Source organism: Ranitomeya variabilis, chromosome 4, assembly GCF_051348905.1.
Source record: "Ranitomeya variabilis isolate aRanVar5 chromosome 4, aRanVar5.hap1, whole genome shotgun sequence".
NCBI lineage: Eukaryota > Metazoa > Chordata > Amphibia > Anura > Dendrobatidae > Ranitomeya > Ranitomeya variabilis.
Window position 1 is genome coordinate 680,461,622 of NC_135235.1, and position 19,377 is coordinate 680,480,998.

Below are 19,377 nucleotides of genomic sequence, written 5' to 3' on the forward strand. Positions count from 1 at the left end.
TGGGTTCAACTCTGGATGACATCCTGGACTAAGCAGGAGACAAGAAAAAATCTTTTCCGGGGTTCCCCAGCCAGTCCTACAGATGGCCTTTTCGGAGCAGAAGTTTCATGCGGCAAAAGCCCCCTAAATGCAATAAGGAAGGATGGGAGGATAAAAGGAATAAAAGCAAAGGATTGGTGTTCAATAAACCTCCAGATAACAAAAAGCAACCACAATGAAGGTGTTCCCCGGGTCAGAGGACGATTGACCTACTTTTCCCGGCCTGGGAGAAAATATCCGGAAGTTTATGGAACCTGAACATGAGAAGGTCTAAAATTGAAATTCCATACCCTTCCGGACAATTCCTTCATAATAACCCCCCAAAAATCGGCAGATGAACAGATAGCCCTTCAAGGAGAAATTTTGAATCTGATAGAGAAGGAACCAGACGGGACGTACAGGACGATCATAAACTTAAAAAAATTAAACAAGTTCCCAGAAACCCAACATTTCAAAATGGAAACAATAAAATCATGTGTAAAAATGCTTTTTCCATCGTGCTTCATGACCGTATTAGACTTAAGAGATGCTTTCTATCATGTACCCATTCACAAGGACCACCGAAAATTCCTCAGAGTAGCAGTAACAATTCAGGGGGAGGTAACATTTTACCAGTTCAGAGCGCTCCCTTTTCGACCTGGGCATTGCCCCAAGAGTATTTACCAAAATAATGGCAGAAGTTATGGCCCACATAAAAGAACGAAACGTTGCAATAGTCCCGTATCTGGACGATCTCTTAGTGATACGTGCCTCCTCACATCACCGCAAACAACAGTTGGACAGAGGTCTCTAACGAGTCTTGGATGGATGCTGAACTTATCCAAGTCCAGACCAACTCAGGTACAGGAGTACTTGGGGATAATCCTAGACTCAAACGAACAAAAATGTTACCTCCCACCGAGGAAGATCCAAAATATGATATAGATGGTATCACGCACGAGAGACTCCCCGGTCACTACCCTGAGAAAGGCGATGTCCCTGCTGGGATAAATGACAGCCTGTATCCTGGTGGTCCAGTGGGCACAAAGCCATACCCAGGATCTACAATAGCAGATATTAGATTAAAACCTCCCTTCTTGTAGCTTTAACATCAGCCCGTAGGGTAAGCGATATACAGGCTTTATCGGCGTACCCACCCTTTACACAGATACTGGAAGATAGTCATCTTTAAGACCGACCCAGCTTACCTCCCGAAAGTCGCATCACAGTTCCAAAGGACCCAAGAAATCCCTCTGCCCTCCTTCTGCCCCAGTCCTAAAAGTAAGGGGGAAGAAGTGCTGCATACCTTAGATGTAAAGAGATGCCTTGTCCAGTATCTGATAGCTACAAGGGAGTGTAGGAAGGATAGGTCTCTGTTTGCTTCCAGGGTCCTCGGAAGGGACAAAAAGCATCAAAGGCCATGTTGGCAAGATGGATAAGAGACGCCATCAACCTATCCTATTCCTCCTGTGCAGCAGCCATCCCGAAGGAGATAAGAGCCCATTCAATCAGTGCGGTGGCGTCTTCCTGGGCAGAGAGAGCCGGCGCCTCGATAGAGCAGATATGTAGAGATGCTACTTGGTCTTCTCCCTCTACATTCTTTAACCATTACCGGCTAGACTTGACCTCTTCTTCAGACCTCACCTTTGGGAAAAGTTTCTGGAGGCAGTGGTCCCCCGGTAATGTACACAACTATGTAATTCTCTTCGTGATGCTATCATGGGGGGAAGAGAAAATCGTAGTTACTTACCGATAACGGTATTTCTCTGATCCCATGACGGCACCCGTACATTCCCTCCCTTCATGCATAGGTGTGCACACTAGAATTAGTTAGTTATTAGTAATTAGTCATGTGGTGTCTCTATTAAGCTTAAATTAAATAATTGTTTGGTATAACCATTTGAGTTGCAGCTGAAGTTCTGTATAATGCTCTGTAAACCAACTGATGTGGGAGAGAGGTACCGCCTTTTTCACATGTAGGTTTCCTGTCCCTGAGGGCGGATCCCTCTCTCTCCGTGGTGCCATCATGGGATCAGAGAAATACCGTTATCGGTAAGTAACTGCGATTTTTTTTTTTTTTACGTAACTTGCCATTTTTACTGACAGTTTAAGCAGAAATGTTCAAAAATAACAAATTCAAGGATATTTTATTCAAAAATAATAATTGGTTTTATTTTTGGCAGATGACTGTACCAGATCAGACGGACAGCTGACCTCTTCAATTTTTAAATCAGATGATTTTGAGATTCCACAGGATACAACTGAAGTAAATGCCATTACTCCAGATATACCATCATCCCTTCAAAGCAAAGATCTGTCATCTGATCATTTGAAACAGTTCATGTTTTCTAATTCATTACCGACTACAAAAGAAAATCAAAGTCATAAAATAAGCATTAAAAAAAGAGCTGATCCTAAAGCAAATAAGTCATTTTCATGTTCAGAATATGGAAATAGTTTTCATCTCAAAAAGTCTATTCTTAAACATCAAAAAATTAACGCCGCAGAAAATAGGTTTTCTTGCTCCAAGTGTGGGAAATGTTTTAACCATAAATCAAATCTTGGTAGGCACCAGATAACTCACACAGGGGAGAAGCGATTTTTGTGTTCAGAATGTGGAAAATGTTTTATCCATAAATCATCTTTGGTTATGCACCAGAGAATTCACACAGGGGAGAAGCCTTTTTCATGTTCAGAATGTGGGATATGTTTTAACAAGAAAGCGCATCGTGATGACCACCAGAGAACTCACACTGGGGAGAAGCCTTTTTCATGCTCAGAATGTGGAAAACGGTTTAACCGGAAATCAGTTTTGGTTAAGCACCAAAGAACTCACACAGGGGAGAAGCCTTTTTTGTGTTCAGAATGTGGGAAATGTTTCATCCAGAAATCAGCTTTGGTTTACCACCAGAAAATTCATACAGGGGAGAAGCCTTTTTCCTGTTCACAATGTCGAAAATGTTTTAACCGGAAAGTGCATCTTGATAGCCACCAGAGAACCCACACAGAAGAGAGGCCTTTTTCATGTTCAGAATGTGGGAAACGTTTCAGCTATAAATCAGATTTTGTTAAGCACCAGAGAACTCACACAGGGGAGAAGCCATTTTCATGTTCAGAATGTGGGAAATGTTTTAACCAGAAATCAAATCTTGTCAGTCACCAGAGAACTCACACAGGGGAGAAGCCATTTTCGTGTTCAGAATGTGGGAAATGTTTTAACCATAAATCAAATCTTGCCAGTCACCAGAAAACCCACACAGGGGAGAAGCCTTTTTACTGTTCAGAATGTGGGAAATGTTTTAGCCAGAAATCACATCTTAATATCCATCAGATGAGCCACACAGGGGAGAAGCCTTTTTCATGTTCAGAATGTGAGAAATGTTTTGCAGAGAAATCGCTGCTTATTAAACATCAGAGAACCCACACAGGCGAGAAGCCTTTTTCATGTTCAGAATGTGGAAAATGTTTTGTGAAGAAATCATCTCTTCTTAGTCACCAGAGCAGTCACACAGGGGAGAAGCCTTTTTTATGTTCTTAATGTTGGAAATGATTTACAGGGAAATAAACATCAGAGATGTCACACAGGGGAGTAGCCTTTTTCATGTTCAGAATGTTAGAAATTATTTAACCAAAAATGTTATATCCTTAAAGGGGTTATTGAATAGTTGAACAGCTCCTTGTCATTCCTCATGTTTGGCCTTGTTAAAATAAAAATACTTATACTCACCTTCCGAGCCAGTGCCGTTGCAGCAGTGTCTACATTCTTTCCCGGGCCTCATGAGAGGTTGTTATATCACAAAAGCCCTGCACCCAGTCAGCGCCCGCTTCACTGTCCCCGCCTCTGGACGTATGCTTTCTGACTTTTTCTTATCAATGTGTGCAAATGTGGGGATAGTCCCTCACTGAATGCAAGTGCAGACACCACTGGAACAGCACCAGTATGGAAGATTTGAGTAAGTGTTTTTATTTTAACTGCACCAAACATAAGGATTGAGAAGAGTTTGTCCAAGTAGTTGACAACCCCTTTAAAGATCAAAAATCACACCCATTAGAAGAAGCCATTATCATGCTTAGAGTGTGAAAAATTACTGGAAAATTATTTTTTGTTAACCATCAAAAATAACTCAGACGGGGAGAAACTATATCTGTTGTTGACATATTGTACAAAACATCACAGTCGTATAATTAAATGAGTAAAGGAAATTATTTTAGAATTTATTGTATTTTTGGGATTATATGACACACTTTTATCAAGAAATCATTTAGCTAAATAAGTGAGAGCATCTTTTAGACAGATGTAAAATATTAGTATTTCAATAATAAAAAATATAGATTACTTAACATATGCTGAGTCTAACTAGCAAACAGAGACCTAGTTGGTGGGTGACTGAGTTATTCTCAGGACTTTGGTAGATGCATCTGTTCTCTGTTTGTCAGAACTATAGGGCTTTTTGCAGATCTGTCAATATGGCTATTTGGAGACAGTAAATGGTTCCCAAAGGTCATAGGCTATAGAATTAAGTATTTCAAAATGAGGTAATGTACAAATAACTAATATGCATATTCCACAAGTTACTAGTGTTCTTCTAATATGGTGGAAGCTACGAACATAGTGGCAAATCACCATATATGGTTATGAGACAGGAAAAATAGAAACCAATGTAAGTTTACGGGTCAAAATAGTATATAAACCGACCAAACTCCTTTTGAGACACATCTCTCATACCTTGAGAATCTCCAACCCGGACCACATCAACCTCCAGACAATATGTAATAAACAATGAATGCTTGTTTTCTCTTCTATAATCTAATACTTATATTGTGTGCTATGAACTTACTTTTCTTCATTTTTGTAATCACTTTTTGAATGAACATTAAACAAGGTTTGTTTTATCCGCACAATTCAATATTGCTTTCCTTTCTATCCTCACCGTGCTCTTACTTACAAATAAATAATTTATTACTTTTTTAACATATTAGTGAGCCAGCCAAATCTGATTTTTGTGCTATTTTGAGTGAATTACTTTCCCTTGCACATGAGGGAGGAGAGCTTTGTAAAGACACCTGTTGTTCAAGGCAAAGGAATTCCACTATTTCAAGCCACATGGATCAGACACAATCTACAGACAAGTGAAGATTTGTGTCTCCAACCATATAAAGCTGCATGTGCCCCATCCAGACGGAGGTCTGAGGATTTCAGTAAACACAGAGGACCATCCATTGATGGTTGGATCAATCCTGGAGAAGAAAAGACATTCCATAGGTGAGAAAATGGATTTTATTCATGATTATTCTAAGAACGGTAATATAGAGTTTAGGTTTTTTCATGTCCATACAGATTCACAATTATGGTCTAGTTTGTATAGCCAATGTGAAGCCGAGAATCTTAATATTGAAAAGAGGTTTTTCTCAGTAAAAAAGCTACAGAGAAAGCTTCAAAATGTCATGCACATGGTCCGAGTGTACAATAATTTAGTATTTGAGAAAACTGAAACACAAACACATAAAGCATGTACTATCACACAAAATATTGGTCATACTGACACAATAGTGTGACAGGGATTACTTTGATTGGCCAAATTGTTAGATATTGTCAGAACATATTGAACAATTGGAAGATCAAATTAATACTCGAACACAGTTATTGTCCACATTGCACCAAGATATAAAAAAGGCTTCTGTTTAGCAAGATCAAATAGTAAACATGAAGACAATGTCGCAACATCATTTGTACCAGACTCACAAAATCCAGATGTTTCAGTAGAAGAGTTACAGGCAGATGAGCTAAAACGGAAAAAATTACATGACAGAGCAGCAGGCATTAATATGAAAATACACGATCAGTTAATGAAAATTGTGAAAGACATTCCAAGTTACAATGACAAGATGGATGCCTTTCATGATGCGGACATTTTAATAAAACACAGATAAATTCAATCTTGATGATTGAACAAAAAAACAAGATATTCAGAGTATGGTTACCCTCACATATGGCAAAAAAGATTACAGACCGCACTCAGATTAAATGAGGATATTGAATTGACACATAGTACAAAAGAAGACAGACTTAGACGATTGATATTGTTTACGACTGGCGAAGACATGCCTACAATTGATGTTTTAGAAAAGTTACAAACAAATATTCAAGATGACTCATTTGCTTTTTTAGTAAAATTTGAACAGGCCTATAGGATGGTGATGGATCTTAGGCCTCATCAGGAGCCAACATCCATGAACATATTTTTTGTAAAAAAAAAAAGTTCAAATACTAAGATCCTGTCTCAGTGCAATTGACTAATGCTCAGCCATCATTGCAAGAAGCAACAGTTTTTATCAACCAAGTAAGGAGATCCATGAAACAAAATCAGGTCAAGGCTAAAATAGATGTAGTTCATGAGAAAGAAGACAGTCAGCTGAAACCTAAACCCATAGTAACATCCAAGAACAGAGATTACATTGATCGTAGAGGTAAAAATACTACACAAAGTAACAATATCCATTGTTGTTTTTGTGGTATAACTGGACACTTAAAGTGGCAGTGCAAAAACTCCTTGAAAGCAGAATCCGAGACAGAGACACAAGGAACAGGTAAGATTGGAAGGGAGAACGGACTCATGCCGAAATCATCCACCTTCAGTACATTCTTCTGCACCCACTCACACTGACAACAGACAAACGCAGTCACCGTATGCACCATTAATCAGACAGATCAGAAAGATGACAGTGAAGGAGACTGAGTCCAGGGACAGAATTCCAAGAGCTTTTAAAAAAGACATTGGTCTTCTCCCATCTCCTCCATCTTTCTGACAATCAGACTACTCCTATACCCCATCCATTGGAATTTGTGACTCGAGTCACATTGGATGACTGTGGAAGACCATTTATCAAAGGAAATTTGCAGGACAGAATTCCTGGGTGGAACTAAAGCAACCATAGTTCCCAATGTAATGTTGGAAATACCTAGATCTTTCAAAACAGGAATTGACATTTGGTATTGTGATTTGGAAAATATACTTGGCACAAATTTTGTGCAGAAATTCGGATGGGTAGTCAGTCTAGGAAATCAAGTGATCTGGAAAGATTCTAATGGTTGTAAACCTGTAGTCATTGACCCTAGTGATTATAGCTGTTGGAAGTATTTGCTTAAATGATGTTGTGTCAACAGATCATTTGTGGCCTGAAACTGGGGGTGATGAGGTATTGTCAGAAATTGTACAGCTTTTTCCTTATCTTTGGGCTCAGTTTAGGAATGAAGTTAGTACAATGAAGGATGTTGTTGTAAATGTGGAAGGGCGAGATCCTCCACCACAACGTCAGTATACATTGCCTCCAGAATTAATTGAGTCTGTGCCAAAGTTCATACAGGAATTGCTAGATCAAGGTGTTATCCGAAAGACTAATTTTGTAAGTAACAATGCTTTGTGGTGTCTTGAAATCTGATGGTTCTTATCAAATGGCACTGGATTTACGGATGTTTAACCCCTTCATGACCAGAGCTTTTTTTGGTTTTGCGGTTTTTTTTTTTTTTTGCTCCCCTTCTTTCCAGAGCCATAACTTTTTTATTTTTCCATCAATATGGCCATGTAGGGCTTATTTTTTGTGGGACGAGTTGTACTTTTGAATGACACCATTGGTTTTAGCATGTCGCGTACTCGAAAACGGGAAAAAAATTCCAAGTGCTGTGAAATTTCATAAAAAGTGCAATCCCACACTTGTTTTTTGTTTGGCTTTTTTGCTAGGTTCACTAAATGCTAAAACTGACCTGCCATTATGATTTTCCAGGTCATTACGAGTTCATAGACACCAAATATGTCTAGGTTCTTTTTTATCTAAGTAGTGAAAAAAATTCCAAAGTTTGCTTTAAAAATAATAAATATAATTGCGCAATTTTCCGAGACCCGTACTGTCTCAATTTTTTGTGATCTCGGGTTGAGCGAGGGCTTATTTTTTGCGTGCCGAGCTGACGTTTTTGTGTAAATCATTTTATTGAGACAAGTTGCATAAAAATTCGATGCAAAACCAATCATCAAGAGGCACATGTATGATTAAACGTCAGCGGTATAGACACTGGAATAATTACTAGAAACATCATATAACAGTTTCAAAATAGCATAAACACTAATGATTTTTGAGAGTAGACAAAGTAGATAGAAGGGAGAGAAGAGGGGGAAGAGAGGAAGGCGAGGGAGGGAGGGGGTTGGGACCTGGTTTCCTGTTTACAATCTACCATGTTCTATCCAAGATATCAAATCCGGAGTCTCCCTGAACATGATCCATGGGGACCATACGCTTAACACCTTGTCTAGGGTGCCAGTGTCCTGCCCAATCAATTGTTCCATTCTAAATATATGGTTCAACTCCACCACAAGATCAGATCGCGATGGCGAATTGGATTGTTTCCAGTATCTAGGTATCAAATTGCGCATAGCAGTGAGGAGATGTCTAAGGAGACCTTTCTTAAATCTGGCAACGGAAATATCACAAATCGATAATAAGGCCAGCTCTATAGTCGGCTGCGTTCTATGAAAAGATAATTTGTTATGAAGATCAAATGCCTCCTTCCAAAACTTATGAATCGGGGGGCAGGACCACCAAATATGTGAGTATGAACCCTTTTCTGTCCAGCACCTCCAACACACATCTGTAGTGGACGGGAACATTTTATGAATATTGTCTGGGCACCTATACCACCGAGACAATAGCTTGTAGCTTCTCTCCTGATAATCAGCACATAGCGAAGATCTGGACGTAAGGAGGAGGCTCTTGGATCTATCCTCTGATGAAAAAGTTTTGTTTAGATCATTCTCCCATTTCACAAAGAAAGCAGGAGAGCCCAACTCATCCACCCGACGGTCATGAAACATTTTATATAAGAATGATACCGGGCGCTTAGGAGGGCCCGCACCCAGGCATGCCGACTCAAAGGGCGTGAGGGGTCTAAAAATATTGGTATGTTTCGAGATCCCTTTAATAAAACTTTTAACTTGTTCATAGGGGAACCATGATCCAGGAGGCGGGTCTGAATCGGTAAAAAGGGACCGCAGAGGCTGTATGTCAGTTTGGTTTATATAATCATAAATTATTGGGTGATTGTCTTTATGTTTATGGAGAAAAAAGATTTTATCTTGACCAGCAGGAAATTCTAAATTGTCGATAACTGGTATCATGGGTCCCGGGATTGAGGAAATATTGAGAGTTTGGCTGCCCTTTTTAATGAAGAGCACCAAATTTCTTGTAAGTAGGGGGAATTCTTCCCTCGATTTCTGAGTGTGCTCTTTTTGCCAAATATTAGCGATAGGATTGATTGTCGAGAGGTCAAATTCCAGTTTAACCTATTTTTTGGTGTGTGCATGGTGGAAGAGGTCCAAGACACAAGCACCCAGGGATGCATAATTATAATTTTGAAAGTTTGGAAGGCCTAGTCCCCCTGTTAGCCTGGATCTGTTTAATAACTGGTGTGATAGACGTGGGCGCCTACCAGACCAGATGTATCGTGTGATCATAGCTTTGAGCCTGGAAAAAAAAGAGGGCGGGAGGGCCATGGGAATCATTTGAAAAAAATAGAGGAGGCGTGGTAACAAATCCATCTTGACAGAATTAATTCTACCCAGCCAGGACAAGCGGAGTTTATTCCACTTATCTAGATCTATCCCCACTCTGCGGAGCGCCCGGCTGTAGTTGGCTTCAAATAGCTGTGTTGTTTTTGAAGTAAGTGTAATGCCCAGATATCTGAGAGAATCTGTCTGCCATCTGAATGGGAGAGAGGTGCGTAGCTGGGAGACCAAGGAAGACGGGAGCGAGACATTCAACATTTCTGATTTGTGTGAATTTATCTTGAAATTACTCAGGACCCCAAATCTCTGAAGTTCTGAGATGATATTGGGAATGGTAACCATGGGGGAAGTGATGTACAAGAGCACATCGTCAGCAAACAGGGCGAGTTTGTGTTCTTCTGACTGGATCTCCACGCCCTTTATGGACGGATTATTGCGGATCGAGGTGGCGAGAGGGGGCACCCCTGCCTAGTGCCATTACGGATTTGTATGGAGTTCGACAGGGTTCCGTTTATTTTGATCTGTGCCGAGGGATTTTCATAAAGCGCCATGATACTCTGCAACATCTTCTCTTTTAGCCCAATGCCCTCCAGTGTTCCCCTCATGAATTCCCATCCCACTCTATCAAATGCCTTCTCAGCATCAATTGAAAGTATACACATGGGGTCTCCACCTCTGTTCGACCTATCGATCAGGGAGATTGATCTTATCGTGTTGTCTCTAGCCTCTCTACCCGGGATGAAGCCGACCTGGTCTTGGTTGATCATATGGGGTAGAAGGGCATTTAATCTTTGGGCTATCATTTTAGCATAGATTTTTACATCTACATTAATAAGTGAAATGGGGCGGTAGCTGCTACATAATAGAAGTTCCTTCTCCGGTTTAGGAATAACTGTTATATGTGCCGCTAATGCCTGTGGTGGAAAGGACCCTCCCGAGGCTACATAATTACAAGAGGTCAACAGAGGAGTACACAGCAGGTCCGAGAGCCATGTATAGAAGCTGGCTGTAAAGCCATCAGGACCAGGGCTCTTGCCGGATTTCAAGTCCCCGACCACAGAAGAGATCTCCTCCAGTGAAAAGTCGTCTTCTAGCTCCGCCAGACACTCCTCCGAGACCGTAGGAAGCCGATTTGATTGGATGTATGATTTGATTTTATCACGAAGTGAGTGCGGGGGAAGATCACTGTAATGGCCCTTTAGGTTATAAAGTGAACTATAATAATCATGAAAGCTAGATAATATGTCCTGCGTGCTATAGACTTTTTTACCTCTGGAATTTTTAATATATGGGATAAATGTTTGGGGACCCCTGGGGTGCAGAGCCCTCGCCAAAAGTTTGCCACTTTTATTACCTAGATGATAGAAACGGCTCTTTACTCTTTCTCTCAGACATCGGGATTTCTGATCTAGGATAGTGAGTAGTTTTTGCCTGGCCGAGGATAGCTCCGACAGAGTGAGCGGGGAGAGATCCTGTTTATGTTTTGTTTCAAGTTTATGAATCCGGGAGGACAATTCTGTGATCTCTGCTGTCCGCTCTCGTTTAAGACGAGCGCCATGTGAAATAAATACACCTCTCAGAATGCACTTTAAAGTCTCCCATTTAATCGAGGGCGACGTGGGGTCGTCAACATGGTCCACCACAAAGCCTTCGATGGAGCGTTTCACTTCCGATACACAGGTCTGATCCTGCAGAAGATTCTCGTTTAGCCTCCACGAGAACCTGGATCTCACAGAAGGGTCCAGTTGCATCGTGAGGTAAATAGGTGCATGGTCAGACCGCAGAATGGACCCCACATTGGCCTCAACATTGCCACCCAACAAGGAGTGAGAGACAAAGAAATAATCAATTCTGCTATATGTAGAATAGATTGGAGAATAAAAACTATAGTCCCTCACACCTGGGTGCAGCGCCCTCCACACATCTATCAAACGCAAGTCACTCAACTGCTTCTTCACTTTTTTGATAGAGGATATAGGATATGAGGACTTACCCGATGACACGTCGAGCAGAGGATTCATTGGGGGATTGAAGTCACCTCCAAGGATGATCGGCGAGCCTCCTGCAAATTTTTCTAAGAGCTGTTTGCATGTGGAGCTGAATTTGTGCTGACCCTGATTTGGGAAATAAACATTTGCCAGAATGAGATTACGAGATTCCCATGCCAGCTTCAAGAAGATAAATCTCCCTTCTGTGTCGACCACTGAGTCAAGCACCTCGGGAAGGAAGGACTTATGGAATCCAATAGAGACCCCTTTAGACTTTGAATGAGGATTTGTACTATGGAACCATTTGGGGTAATGGTAAGAAGTACAATTAGGAGTCACTCCAGTTTTAAAGTGAGTCTCCTGTAGCAATAATATTGAGACATGTTGCTTATGACTAGAGTACAATGTCTGTCTTCTCTTTTCCGGTATATTAAGCCCTTTAGCATTAAAAGAGCAAAATTTGACTCTAGCCATAGTCAAGATGTTGGTTAGATGAATGACTATGAGAACAGTGAAACCAGGTCGATGGTAGGTCCATAAAACTTCTTAGGATAGGGGAGAAGGTAAGGAATGAAGAGGGAAAAGTTGTGAGGGAAAGAGAAAAGAAACCCATATAGACTAGGTTAAAGAAGAGGAGGAACAAAGAGGTGATTGAACACCTAAGGGGGGAAATCTTGACGCGGTGGTGAACCTGAAAGTCACCACTCGCACCAATTTAGGTGAGGAAGAGCCGAGGGCGGGGTTCGGTCTCCCCGGCGCCCCCGCGGCCTTAATACAAAAAAACATATTAGCAATTGTATAACATCATAGAGGGTCAAACTACAGATATTGGAAACTATGTCTGCTTGGATTAACCAGAGCTCCAGCAAGATAATATAAATGTTAGCAAAGAAAGTTAAGCTAATAGCGCCTCAATATTATGCCAAACCTCAGCAAAAAACACATTCAAACTTAACTTATATTGAAGCAAATCATGTAAAAGAACATGACCAATTCCCCTCAGATAGCTAGCCCACAACTAGAGTGGTCTAGACAGAGAAGACCAGGTAGTTTAAGTTACAGTGAAAGCAAATGGAAATTGGAGAAAACGAAAACCCCTCAGGTCAGGTCTGTTGGCAAATCTTGTTTCTTGAGTTGTTTAGAGCGTTGGACCTTTGACCATCTCAGTGAAAGATCTAGAAGCTGAGGAGAGCTAGGCCAATCAGGCAGGGCCGTCATTGGCAACTCAAAAGTACCCAGGAAATTGGCCAGGTCACCTAGGTTACGAAAGGTAGCCGTCTTCCCTCCTTTGAAGGCTATCAGTTGGAATGGAAAGCCCCACTTGTAAGGAATGTCTTTTTCCTGGAGGAGGGACAGCAACGGACGCAGAGCTCTTCTCAGTTGCAGGGTTCGCCTGGATAGATCCGAGAGAATTAGAACCTGCGATCCGCGAAAATGAATTGTGCCTTTCCGTCTAGCAGCCAGCATTATAGAGTCCTTAGTTTTATAATAGTGTACTCTGCAAATAACGTCTTTGGGTCTTGAATCTGATTGTGGTCTTGGACCCAGGGATCTATGGATTCGATCAAATTCTATGGTGCCTGTCCCCTCGTCATTTAGAATTTCAAGAAACAGTTTCTGGACCGTGGTGTCTAATTCAGACGGGCTTATGGACTCCGGTAAACCACGGATCCTGATGTTGTTACGTCTGTTCCGGTTTTCTAGATCTTCCATTCCGGTTGCTAGTTCTTCCAGTCTCAGAGTATGGTTTGTTATGATTTCTCTGTGGGTTTGTAACTCTTGCAATACAAGTTCCTGAGAATTCTCTACCTCCTCTACCCTGGTTGTAAATTCTGATTTTAATGCTTGAAGTTCTTTTTTATAAGAGTTTTCTATTCTACATGCAAATTTCTCTAAGTCTAATTTGGTAGGGAGGGATCTTATAAATTTGCTGAGATCCTGTATGTTCAGGTCTTCAGAAAGTTCATTGCCATCATCCACTTCCTCAGTTGCCCTTTCAGGGGAGTTATGTGGGGTCATTAAGTCCTGTGGTAGTAAACGGTCCTCTGATAGCTTACTAGAAGACTGAGATCTGGTGTTTCTGTGCTGTTTATTAGCAGATAAGAAGTGATCCATCTCTGTGGAGTGGGCTGCAGAGTTCAATAGTGCCTCCAAGCGTTTCCTGGGCTTGCCCATGAACAGTAGAGATTTTATAGGCAAATAATTAGCCGCGGTGGGTACCAGCGAGATCCAAGGAGCTACATCAGGCAACTCATCCCCCACCTGGCAGAAACCTCTCCCTGGGAGATTTCCCCCTTTTTATTTATTTGGGGGGGTAAACTGAGGCCCTACAAGGGCAGGCAGGCACGAGCAATCTGGCGCTGGACTTGTGGGCAGTTCAGAAACCGTTGCAGGAGAGTGGAGCTTGCTCCTGTGGATAATGGAGTTTTTTGGCGCCAAAAGAGGGAGCTGGAGAAGAAGGGGGGAGGGGCCGGGACCGCCACCGCTCCGGACCTCCACAGGGCTCCACTCAACGCCTGCACCAGAGGGTGTGTTATAGAGGAGGCAGGCGCGGGGGGACGGCAAGGCTAAGCGGCGTGAATGTCCCGGACCGGTGAGCCACAAGTGCCGCAGCGGCCTCCGCGCTGTAATGGCCGCCGATGTGATGGGCGGACTCTCCTTGCTCCGGCGCTGCTCCCCGACTCACCGGAACCCTCCAGGCTGCGCCGCGATCTCCCCTTCTCCCTCCTGTGTCCCGGTCCGGTAGAGGTATGTTCCCTGCTGCTCCTTCCCCGCTGGGGCTCCGCGGGGAGACAGTAATGGCGCCGTCCGTCTGGGGCTCTGCGGGCTTTCTCCGGCGACTCTTCCTCCCGGAGTTTCTCCTAGTGCAGGGATCCGGTAGCACCGGGTGAGGGACTCTGTAGCCTCCAAGTGTGGGGCCAATAAGGGGATTTTGGTGCGAAATTAGAGCTCCCAGACTATAAAATCTGGGGAGCTCACAGCAGTCACGTCTGCACCTTACAGACTCCAGGCCACGCCCCCCCCGAGCTGACGTTTTTAATTATAACACTTTTGTGCAGATACGTCCTTTTGATCGCCCGTTATTGCATTTTAACGGAATGTCACGGTGACCAATAAATGTAATTCTGGTGTTTCGATTTTATTTTTTCTCGCTACGCCGTTTGGCGATCAAGTTAAACCTTTTTTATTTTAATTGATAGACCGGGTGATTCTGAATGCGGAAATACCAAATATGTGTAGGTTTCCTTTTTTTTGTTTCATTTTGAATGGGGTGAAAAGGGGTGATTTCAACTTTTAGTTTTTTTAATTTTTGTATATTTTTAATAATCTTTTCATTTAACTTTTGGTATGCTTCAATAGCCTCCATGGGAGGCTAGAAGCTGCCATAGTCCGATCGGCTCTGCTACATGGAGGTAATCCTCAGATCGCCTCTATGTAGCAGAATTACTGCTGCCCTCAGGGTGGCGCTTATAGCAATCCGGCATCAACAACCATAGAGGTCTCAAGGAGAGTTCTGGCTTTTATGCCAACGAACCGATGACTCCCGATCATGTGACGGGGTCGGGTCAGCAGTGCACGTATTTCCAGCCCAATGGCCGGAAGCGCACGTCATTTAACTAGTTAATAGGCGTGGGTGGATCGCGATTCCACCCGCGCCTATTGCGGGCACATGTCAGCTGTATCTGTTTTGCAGGGTGCAGAAGAGAGGTGTAGGAGCTGCAGATGTGATGAGAAAATCCAGTCAAATAAGGTTGAGCCCAATCACCAATACACAGGTGGATGCCAATCCCACTGGAGAGCACAGCAACTACAATGAAAGGAAGGGATTGAAGGAGGCACTCCAAACCTGAGTGCCTCCTTCAATCCCTTCCTTTCGTTATCTGTTTTGCAGGTTACCTCAAGGAGCACATTTGTCACCTAGTGTTTTCCATCAGGTATTGGAAAAGGTATCCAGATTTTCTAGGCCTGATTATATTTTTCAATATGTTGATGATATTCTGTTATCTACTGAGGATAAAGAGACACATGTTTCTCGTCTGACAGAATTGTTTGAGCTGTTGCATGATGCAGGGTTAAAACTGAACACCAAAAGGTCAAATTGATGCAGAATGAGGTCAGGTTTTTAGGAGTGTTGTTGAGTCCAGGACAAAGACAGCCATTGTAGAAAAGAATAGAGGCAATTGCTTCTCTACCAATTCCAACATCGCACAAGGCATTGAACTATTCAAGGGACTTCATTGAGAATTTTGCAGACAAAGCCAGACCATTGTATGATCTATTAAAAGGTGAAAATAGTGATTACTTTGGTCCTTGGGGTGATGAACAACAAACCTCATTTGAACAATTAAAAATGAATTTACAAAATACACCTCCTTTGTCCTCAGTAGATCCTTCATCTCCATTTGCTTTGCAAGTACACACATCAGATACATCTGTGTCTGCTGTGCTGTTACAGTTGCAGGGAGAAGAGTGGAGAATTTTGGGCTATGTTTCTCTCACCCATTGAGAGAGGTTTTAAGACCTGTACAAGACAACTGGTAGGTGTATATTTTGCAGTCAAAGCAACTGAACACATTGTTGGGTTCAGCAAAATCACTTTGCAAACTCCTCATTCTACACTAAACCTTCTCTGTGAGAATAATATCTCAGGTGTGTCACATCAGAGATTTGCTCATTGGTTATTATCATTGTCTCCCAAACAAATTGAGGTAGATTATAAGGCCAAATATGTTCTTCCTCAGTTGATGCACTATGAAGGGCAAACTCATGATTGTTTACAGTCTTTTCAGGATCCTTGTCCATCGCTTTTCAGACAGAAGGCAGAGGTAAGATGAACCAATTTTTTCAGATGGTTCCAGATTCTATTCAGATGGGCACTATTATTTAGGATATGCCATTTTTTAACCCAGAAGAGGACAGGTTGTAAAACATGATTACAGAGTCATTTTTCAGCACAAAGGGCAGAGCTAGAATCAGTAAAATTGGTACTACAGCTGAATGAAGCTGATTATCAGTGTCCCATTGTAATCTACAGTGATAGCTCCTATGTTGTTAGATCACTGATAGCCTCTTTTTTCCCAAATTGGCAAATAATCTATGTAGATTCTTCTAATAAGACTCTTGTACATAGTGACGTGCTGAAAACTATTTTTGAGATAGCATCAAAAAACCCTAATGGTTTTGCTATTGTCAAAGTCCCTGCCCATAAAAAAAAACTGATGATGAATTATCTGTTGGAATTGCAACCACAGATATTTTAGCCAAAGAGGCAGCCCTGAGAGGAGAAGTATTTGAATCTAAACCTCTTGAGGTTTCAGCAGTTCAAAGAACAGACACGCATATCCCTTCTTTTGTGGAAGAACAAGAAAAAGACACATCGCTTGTTGCTTCCCGGGTTGATCCAAAACCTCCCTTTGTTTGTGAAAACAGGGTTTTATGTCATGACTTAAATGGGGAGTTGCGTCCTGTTGTACCAAAACATCTACAGGATGAGTTGACAAGATATAATCATGAAAGTTTGGGTTTTTTGGGCCAACATAAATGGTTGAACATTCACAGAGAGAAATTATCAAGGGAAGAGACAGTACAAAGTATTGTTTAATCAAGTACCCACTGGATATGCACACAGTGATAGAGGAAGGCGGGCATGACAGTGGAAGGGAGTGAGTGACTATGGGAAGAAGCTGGGGGGGTCAAAAGATGAGCTAAGGGGCATTGGCTTGTGGGCAGGGAGGAAATGACATGGGGCAAAAGGAGGTGGGGTCTCAAAGGAAGGGTTAAAAAGGACTCACCAGGGGTGATGGTTTTCTTTGAGCACGGACAGCAAGAAAGTAACCCCCACCCCCGGATGGCGCTTCCCTTACCGGTATGGAAGATCTCATAGGGAGACTGCAAGCTACAGCAGGCATTCACCCCCCAGGCTGGCTGGAAACGATGTTTAATGGGATCCTGGGAGGTAGCGGGGGTTAGCCCCAGCACAGGCCAGACATTAGCCATGCGGAGGTCTGGAGCGAGGTCCCATAGGAGTCCGGTTGCGAGGTCACCCACTGTAAGTGGGGCCTTGCAACATCAGGGGCCATATAGTAGAATACCTGCAGTGGGTGCCTCATGCTCTATCGGACAAGCAGCTGAAGAACAGTGCAGCGACTCCTCCGCCGAGCACCCCGTGTCAGTTACCTCACGTTCCATCGGAGGAGCAGCAGTAGGAAAGCGCAGCAACCCCCCACTGTGCAGCCCGCCATCTTGCTTCCGGGGTCCTTCACAAAGGACTCGGGAGAACAGGCTGTCCAGCGAGGCACCTATTGCAAAATCAGACTGGGAGACTGGTCAGGAAAATGCCTGAGGGGACTGAAAGGCCTATTATGCCTGTCCGCAGGACTGGGCCGCAGAGGAAAGGATATCCATGGATATGCTTGTGCGGGCACAGTGGCGCTACAGGAGCCCCTCCAGAGACCTTACTGGCCCAAGTCAAAGTAGGAGAAGCAGGCCTCGGGCGGAGGTAGAACTTACTCAGCACCTGGGGTCCTTTGTGTGGTGTGAGGAGAGCTCAATGTGGGGGACAGAGGGATGAGCGGCCACACCGTGGCAACCGGGGAGAGAGGGTTGCCGGACCCCCGTGGACATAACCCATGCCCAGTCTGAGGAGGATGATATGGAGGATTCCGGAACAACAGCGGCCGGAGGGATGACGACTCCCTGGCGGCCTGGTAATTATGACTGTTTTGTCCGTCTCCTTTTCCTGGCTTATCACAATGGGGTAGGGGTAGTCAGGGGTCCCCGGGAGAAAATTTATTTTTCGGCGAGTCAACCCCAGATCCACTCAGCAGCGAGTTAAAAGCATTGGTAGCAAGGTTAGAAAAGAGGTTAGACTGTTTAGAAGAGCCCGGGCCAGCACACTTATCTGCCTGGACTAGTCCCTACACTCTTCAAAGGGGGGGCACAAGTGTAAGTGAAGGTGCCATGGCCGTGTTGGACACAATTTCAGCTGAGGAACTAGAAAATGTTCAGCTAGATGACAGTGCACAGGGAAAGGTATATTCACTGCTCAAAAAAATAAAGGGAACACTAAAATCCCACATCCTAGATATCACTGAATGAAATATTCCACTTGTAAGTCTTTATTCATTGCATAGTGGAATGTGTTGAACAATAAAACCTAAAAATTATCAATATAAACCACAACTAATATCCCACGGAGGTCTGGAGTTGGAATTATGCTCAAAATCAAAGTGGAAAATGAAGTTACAGGCTGATCCAACTTCAGTGGAAATGCCTCAAGACAAGGAAATGATCAGTAGTGTGTGGCCTCCACGTGCCTGTATGACCTCACTACAATGCCTGGGCATGCTCCTGATGATGCGGCAGATGGTCTCCTCAGAGATCCCCTCCCAGACCTGGACTAAAGCATCCGCCAACTCCTGGACAGTCTGTGGTGCAAAGTGACATTGGTGGATAGTGCGTGACATGATGTCCCAGATGTGTTCAATTGGATTCAGGTCGGGGGAAAGGGCGGGCCAGTCCATAGCTTCAATGCCTTCATCTTGCAGGAACTGCTGACACACTCCAGCCACATGAGGTATGGCATTGTCCTGCATTAGGAGGAACCCAGGGCCAACCGCACCAGCATATGGTCTCACAAGGGGTCTGAGGATTTCATCTCTGTACCTAATGGCAGTCTGGCTACCTCTGGCGAGCACATGGAGGGCTGTGTGGCCCTCAAAAGAAATGCCACCCCACGCCATTACTGACCCACTGCCAATCTGGTTATGCTGAAGGATGTTGCCGGCAGCATATCGCTCTCCACGGCATCTCCAGAC

General features: G+C 43.2%; 2 protein-coding genes across 3 annotated transcripts in view; one reads left to right on the plus strand and one right to left on the minus strand.

The window, feature by feature from the left end:
* LOC143766330 (uncharacterized) overlaps nt 1–19,377 on the minus strand; it is a 1,024,462-nt gene that overhangs the window by 560,139 nt on the left and 444,946 nt on the right. The window lies entirely within an intron of this gene.
* The window catches only part of LOC143766333 (uncharacterized), a 167,686-nt gene that overhangs the window by 57,052 nt on the left and 91,257 nt on the right, over nt 1–19,377 (plus strand). The window contains exon 7 of one of the 2 annotated variants that reach the window (XM_077253928.1): nt 2,202–4,911. The exons of the other annotated variant lie outside the window; for it this stretch is intronic. Coding sequence (XP_077110043.1) covers nt 2,202–3,556 — 1,355 coding nt within the window. The 3' untranslated portion in view covers nt 3,557–4,911. Of the gene's footprint in view, nt 1–2,201; nt 4,912–19,377 lie in introns of those variants that run through there. 2 annotated transcript variants of the gene reach the window in all.